This window comes from Rutidosis leptorrhynchoides, chromosome 2 (genome assembly GCF_046630445.1).
Source record: "Rutidosis leptorrhynchoides isolate AG116_Rl617_1_P2 chromosome 2, CSIRO_AGI_Rlap_v1, whole genome shotgun sequence".
NCBI lineage: Eukaryota > Viridiplantae > Streptophyta > Magnoliopsida > Asterales > Asteraceae > Rutidosis > Rutidosis leptorrhynchoides.
Genome location: NC_092334.1, coordinates 162,953,487 through 162,961,399, shown reverse-complemented (window position 1 = coordinate 162,961,399; position 7,913 = coordinate 162,953,487). Strand labels below are relative to the sequence as shown.

General features: G+C 28.4%; 1 protein-coding gene across 1 annotated transcript; it reads left to right on the top strand.

Annotated features, from left to right (window-relative positions):
• Positions 1 to 2,775: 2,775 nt before the first annotated feature.
• Positions 2,776 to 5,311, top strand: LOC139888400 (protein FAR1-RELATED SEQUENCE 3-like). Its single transcript, XM_071871409.1, has 8 exons — positions 2,776 to 2,824; positions 2,931 to 2,993; positions 3,527 to 3,701; positions 3,767 to 3,895; positions 3,971 to 4,113; positions 4,204 to 4,435; positions 4,847 to 5,030; positions 5,171 to 5,311. The coding sequence occupies exons 1-8, from the start codon at positions 2,776 to 2,778 to the stop codon at positions 5,309 to 5,311; spliced, it is 1,116 nt and encodes a 371-aa protein (XP_071727510.1).
• The last annotated feature ends 2,602 nt before the right edge of the window (positions 5,312 to 7,913 follow it).

Below are 7,913 nucleotides of genomic sequence, written 5' to 3'. Positions count from 1 at the left end.
AATACTAGGGGTGCGTTTATTATGGGTCTTCGATTCCCTACACACCCGTAAACTGAAAAAGAAAACGCGATAGTGGTTAGTGATTATCGTGAAGGTGGTGTTCTAGTGGGTTAATGATGAAGAGAGGGAGGGAGAGAGAAATAGGTGACGATTGTTGATGGTGTTTAGTGATGACGGCATTTTATTGTTTTTACGACAAAGAAAATAAAAGAAAAATGTAAAGTATTGTTGGTGATGGTACAGTGGTGGTGGTTTTCTGATAATGGTGTCCGATGGTGTAAGTATGAGCCGGATGGTGGTGGACATGGTGGTGGTTTTTGTTTGTTGTTTGACGAGTTTATGTTAATAGCACAGGATACACGAGTGGTAGTAGTAAAGGTGATCAAGTTTTGTGGTGGTTTAAGTTTGAAGGTGGTGAATTCAAGGGTGACCGGTGGCAGGCGGTTTAGGGTGGTGGCGACTGAAGTGATGGTTGGTGATAAAATAAGAGTAAGATAGAGAGATAGTTTTCTGTGTTCCATTGTTATCTAATCTATATATGTATATCTATATATCGATAGATTAGAATTAGATATTTTAGACTAAAACCCAAAAATAGTGATAAGTCACTAATCCACTTTAATTCACGGGATGGTATTTGGTTTCCTGTATCTAAGTTGGTTGTTTGTCTAATTGCTACCGACGTTCTCTTTTTTCTTCAACTAGGTCCCATAAAAGAAATGTGTAATGGACTATCTATATCTATAATAATTATAATTCTGTATTCATAAATCTAGCTTAATCATTATTAATAATATAATAATAGTAAAAGAAGAGTAAAAAAAAACTGTGTAAGATAGGAAATATCAAAACGAATGTGATTGAAAAATAATTTGTAAACGACAACCGTAATTAGCGGTGTTGACTTTTATCACATCTAAACTCTTAGACCCTTTTACCGTACGTATTACCTTATTTATTTATATTATTTATTATTCTATTCTATCCTATGGAGTATATAAGTTAATACTTAACTATAAAATATTTATTTACGTTAATCAGGTGTGATGAATAAGAAGCAAAACGTACCAAGATTTCCGAAAAACCAAAGATCTCAAAGTATCAATTTAATTTATTTGACCGAGTATTTATTGATTGCTATAATCTCACCCACTATTATCATATTTATAAACCAACTTTATTATATAATAGTTATTATTTATTATTTAAAGATTTTGTAAATTAATAAACTATACGGGTTATTAACATATCCTACTAAAAATGTTTTCAATAATATAACTATATATATTATATATATACATATCTATATACACATAAATGTTCGTAAATCGTCGAGCACAGTCAAAGGGTAAATGATTACATGAAAGTAGTTCAAAATTTTGAGATTCAACTTTACAGACTTTGCTTATCGTGTCGGAAACATATAAAGATTAAGTTTAAATTTGGTCGGAAATTTCCGGGTCGTCACAACGACAACTTAGAATTGTCGACAGGCAAAAAAAAGTTGATTATATACACAACCATTTTGTTATATACACAATCAATTAAGTCTTATACTGATGTACTATACAGCACTGTAAAACATAATTATTACAGAGTAATATATTATTTTTGTATCATATAAATTGCATTCAAATATAAATTTGTGTGCGAGATTTTTATCATTTCAATAAAATAATCAACATCTACATTCTAAATATTGTAATTATTTATATTGTATAATTAATATTAATATTCAATATAATATAATGACATGTGAGATATATATGCTTTATACATGAGTTATTATATAATGATATCATGGAACAAATATAACTTAGACTTTAATAACGTGTTTTCATGTGGTACATTTCATAACAAATTTTCAATGGACTCATATTTTCTTTAAATATTATGTACTCCTCTGTAGTATATAATTTATATATAATTAAAAAGATATTAATCATGACAATTAAAAAATTTTTGTAGATGTTAAGTTAGTAACACCACCAAAAACTACTTTTAAAATTGGTCAATACCACGGGCACTTAAACTCAAAAGAACTTTTAAAGTTTGTCAACACCACGGGCTTTTGTACTCAAAAGTATAATTGTTTGAAAAAAACAATTAATTTTGCACGATTATTTTACCTACATGTGCAGCGCACATACTCTAATATTTTATTTATTTTTGCTATTTACATACCTTAATGATATAATCTGTTAAGAATTTTACCGCTTTTTACACACTCATGCAACGCACAGACTCTAAAACCTAGTGTATATATATATATATATATATATATATATATATATATATATATATATATATATATATATATATATATATATATATATATATATATATATATATATATATATATATATATATATATATATATATATATATAGTGGACCAATCCATGGATAAGCACTAAATGGGGTACAAACTGGATAAGTTAATATGGGCCTCACATTTCATATTTTTAATAAAAAATTCAATTTATACTGGAAAAACGCGGAGGGGTATTTTTGGAATTTCACATTTTTAATTTCGGTATATTTTATATTTTCGCCTCGTTCATTCCTCTTCTGTTCGTTCTCTCTCTTCGTCATCAATATTCATCATCTTCATCATTAATCTTCAACATATATTCATCGATTCAACTTCAATCGTAGATTCAATTTCAATCGTTCATTCTTAATTTTGTAATTTCTAATTTTAGTACATATTTATGTTACTTTCGATCTCTGTATTCATCATCAATATTCATCATCTTCATCATAACATATACTCATGGATTCAACTTCAATTGCAGAATCAACTTCAATTGCTCAATCTGATAGTTACATTCATTCGTATCCTCTTTTTTGTTTTACTTAAATTAGTTTATGTTTAAAATTAGGTTTAATTGATATACGTCGTTCGCTTTTTTTTTTTTTTTTTTGCAGTTCATGTTATTACGAATTCGTCTACTGAATCAGCTGCTAATTCTGTTCCTGATACGTTTTCTAGTAAGTTTTTCATTCATCATTCATCTTATATTTTTATCATTCATCGCGTATCTTTTTATGTTTTAGTGTTTTTCATATAAATTAGATATGCATTTGATCAATGATAAATGTAATTTTTCTGTTTAAGATATATGTTTGATTGATCAGTGAAATGTGCCTTTTTAGAGTTTTGTTGTATAATAAATATTTTTTTATAGACTTTTTTAGTGCTGTTGTTATTGTTTGTGTTGTATGATAAACTATACGCAGTTTCATGTACTTTTGTACCATTCATTATGTATTTTTTTAACATTCATCTGTATTTTTAATCATTCATTATAAATGTAGGCAGTTTATAATATATAACATTCATAATTTGTTTTTCTTTCATCATCATGTAACATTTTTAATCTAATTATTGTATGAATTTTTTTATTATTTATCATAAACTTTATGCTGTTTTATTTTTTTTTTTATCATTCATCATGTATCATTCATCATTCATCATTCATCATGTAATTTATAACTAACTTTATGGAATTTTTCATTTATAGGCGCCAACTCTGTCTGTAGAAATCATTTTTTGTCTTCTTATGAGGATGAAGGTCCCGATGGAAAGAAATTGTGGTTTCCTAATGTTCCAGATCATTTTAATCCTGTTATTGGTTCCGTGTTTAGATCATGGCAAGATTGTTTATATTTTTATGACTTATATGCTGAGGCTGCTGGGTTCAATATTAAGAAAGCTTCTGAAAATAAAGATGAAGATGGTTCAATTTTTTACCAATTTATAGGTGTAATAGGGCAGGTCGTCCTGCCCCAAAAGCTCTTGTTCCCCCTGCTATTGTTAATCCACCTGCTATTGTCAATCCATCTCAATCTGCCCCTGATACTCATTCTTCCTTTCCTGATAAACCTGCAAAGTGAAAGCGTCAGCGTAGGAAAGTGTCTAATCGTAAATCTTCTAGTATTAATGTTGAATGTGAAGCTTGCATTAGATTCAAACTTATCGAGGGTAAGATTGTTATTTTTAAGTTTTTTGAGGGGCATACTCACAAAATCATAACTGAAAGGAATAGGAATTTGTTGAATAAAAGGAGGAAGTTGGATCCTGAACACATGGAATTTATTTTCAAACTCAGTACTGGATCAAATATAGGTTGATTTAAAGCTCACACACTTTTTAGTGCTCTTAGTGGTGGTATTGATAATGTTGGTCCTTTGCCTGTAGATTTCAATAATTTTCATCGTGATTTGATCCAATCTCTAGTTGATACTGATGCACATATTGCTATTGAACAACTGCTTATGAAGAAAAATACTTTACCTAACTTTAGTGTCGAGTATTATTGTGATCATAATGATTTTTTACGTGGGGTTTTTTGGGCTGACAATATTTCTAAGTTGAACTACAAAGAGTTTGGTGATATTGTTGGCTTTGATGCTACATATGGTACAAATATGTAAGTTTTCTTTAATTCATATTACTTTATTTTTATTATTTATCATTCTATTTTTATCATTCAACACTTTATTTTTATCATTCATTTTTCATCATTCATCATTCATCATTCATGCTTCATCATTTATGATTCATCATTCATCATTCATAATTTAATCATTCATCATTCATCAATGATTTTTCTCATTCATATTGATAGATTACTTATTTTTCTTTTTTAACCTAAACTTGCACTTTATTTTGATCATAAATTAACTAAATAATTATTATTTAAGACGTTATTCATTCATAATATCATTCATTAAACATTAAAAACATTACTGAATGATTGAAATACTTTATTTTTATCATTCATCTTATAATTTTTATGTTATTTTACATGATTTTTTATTACTCATTTTTTATATTATAGGTATAACATGGTTTTTGTACCTCTCACTGGAGTTGATAACCATAAGAAGCTTGTTATTTTTGGAGCTGCTTTATTAGCTAGTGAAAGCATAGAATCGTTTAGTTTGTTTCTTGATAGTTTTCTCAAAGTTTTTGGTACTGAACCGGGCTTAGTGTCCACTGATCAAGACCCAGCAATGTTGGAGGCTATTAAAATAAAGTTTAAGACTGCGCAGCATCGGTTATGTATGTGGCATATCAGTCAAAAACTTGAAAAAAGGTAAATTTTCTAGTTTAATTCATTTTTTTGATATCATTCATTTGTTTTATATTATTTTTTTCATAGGTTGTTCGTGAGTTGTTTTTAAATAAAGATTTTCGTAAGCAAATGAATAACATATTCTGGAATCAAGAGTTGAATGCTGAAAAGTTTGAAAAGTGTTGGCAACATGTTTTAGATGAATTTGGCTTGCATGATGTCGATTAGTTTAAAGATATGTATGCTATGAAGGAGAAGTGGATACCGTGTTTTTTCCGAGATACACCAATGGCTGGATTGATGAGAACGTCACCACTTTGTGAGAGTGAAAATTCATTCTTTATAAAATGCAAGAACAAGCATTCTAAATTGGTTGAGTTTTTTTCACGCTTCGATGTTGTAGTTGAAAAGCAGCGACATAACAACACGGTTCTCGAGTTTGAAATGGATAATAGATCTATTAATTGTGTTACCAATAAGCTGATTGAGTTGCATGCTAGGGATTTTTATACACCAACCATGTTTCTGTTAGTTCAAGAAGAAATATTTCAGTCTTCTATCTCTTGTGTGCAAATCAGCTCAACCATTGAAGAGAATGAAGACAAACAATTATGTTTAATTGAAGAGAAATTTCATCTTCCTCGTCTAAACTGGAAATATTTCACTTCATATCTTTTTAAATTTTTCCTAATCTGATTATTTACATTTTTTTTGTTTTAATATATTTTTAGGTTTAATTTATTTATTTTTTCTTTCAGTATATTTGTCAGTCATCATAATTTTTTGTTATTACATGTTTTTGTCATTCATCTTTTTTTCATTCATTATCTTTTTTTGCCATTCATCTTTTTTTTCATTCATTATGTTTTATTATTCATCTTGTTGTTAACTTTTTAATTTTCTCTTTTTTTAGGTTACTTTTGATGTTAAAACTGCTGAAGCCAGTTGTTCGTGTTTGCTTTTTACACGTGAAGGTCGTTTATGAAGGCACATATTTTATTTGTATCATGTTCATGATGTTGTTGCTATCCCTATGGTTCATTTGTTGAGGAGGTGGTCAAAGGAGGTATCTGAAACATTTAATTCCATTTTCATTTATTCTGATGATAAGTATGAATCCAAAAAGATTATCAATCAGGTTTTCAACAAGCTTAGGAAGGTTTCCTCTTTATACCGAGATGATCTAGATAAACTTGTTAGTTTTAGAGATAAGTTTGATGTCTTAATTGGCGATTTTCTTGGTTCTACTTCTGATGTGCCTTTTACATCTACTAGAGGTGAACATATTAATAGACTATGGGGATTCTCTAAACCAGTCAATTCGAATATCCGTGCTCCGGAGAATATTAGAAACAAAGGTCAACGTAGATCAAATCGAATATTGTCTTCCAAAGAAGTGGCTGTTAAGAAACATGTTAAGACAAGAGCTTGCAAGCGTTGTGGTATTCATGGTCACAATGTTCGGACTTGTACTACTGACCTCACTCAAGTACATAATGCAAAGAATAAAGGAAAAAATGTCATTGACTTTGAATTAGAAGACGAAAGCGAGGAAGATGATGAAGACCTTGCATATGAAGATCAAGATTCTGATTCTGATTAATTGTTAATGTTTTTATCTTTTTTATAATTCTCTATATGTTTTTATACTGCTACACTTTTTTATTTTTTGTATAATTTTCTGTGAAATTAGATTACGAGGTATTTTTTCAAGTTTTGGATCATTCATTAAAGCATTTTATTATTCATCTTTTTTAATCACTTGTCATTAATTTTATCATTCATTATATTGTTTATCTTGTTTTTAGTCATTATATTATGTAACAATACAACTACTGTATGTTTTTAGTAATCATTAATAACTTTTTAAATCATCTTGTTTTTAAAAAATTAGTTTAAATTCATAATATTACAATCTAATAATCCATTTTTGTTATCATGAATCATAATCTATCCTTATTATAAATTCATAATCATTTATATCTCATTTTCAATCTATCATTCATTGTTTTTGAATTTTTCTAATATATCACAAACATTCATCATAAAACTTTCAATCATTCACCAAATATATCATTCATTGTTCCATTTTCCATCATTCAGTTAACAAACATTTAGTTTGTACAAAATAAGCATCAAACAAACACTGTTTTAAGACGTTGATGTTCACTATTTGTCAAAACACAGTTCCAAAATATATCATTTCATCACCCGAATTCTTCTTCTGTTCCAAGACATCACTGACCTTTGTTAAAACTTTGAATTAATTGTCTCTTTATAATTCATCTCTTCTTTCTTTAAGTTCTCTTCTTTCACCTTTTCTGAATGAGTTGCTTCATAGGTATTGTACCTTTCCGTCCACTCATTCATAGATTTATTGGTAGGATGTGTTAAAATCTTCACTCCATATTTCACACGTAATTCGTTCAACTGTCTGATTTGACTTGGTCCTTCTTTAAAGAAACCGCTCTTCCATTTAGGATCTCCCATGTATGTTTCCATGTGACGCATCACGAAAACACCACAGTCTATATCGTTTGATTTTGTGCTCCATGCCATTGGTACCACGTTTACTTTGCAACCCATTTTTTTAATTGGATTTCCTTGATCTTTTTGATATTGTTTAAAAAACAATCCCTAAAAACAATATATTCTCTTACTTAAGTATTAAACATTTTAGTAAAACAAACTACCTATAGTTAAACACGATGGTTATCAATAATTTAATCAATAACAATTTTATTAATCACTAATTCAACATCATTCATTTTAATCTATTTTACATACAACTTTACAATTAATTATTCATTTATGTATATCATTTATCAAT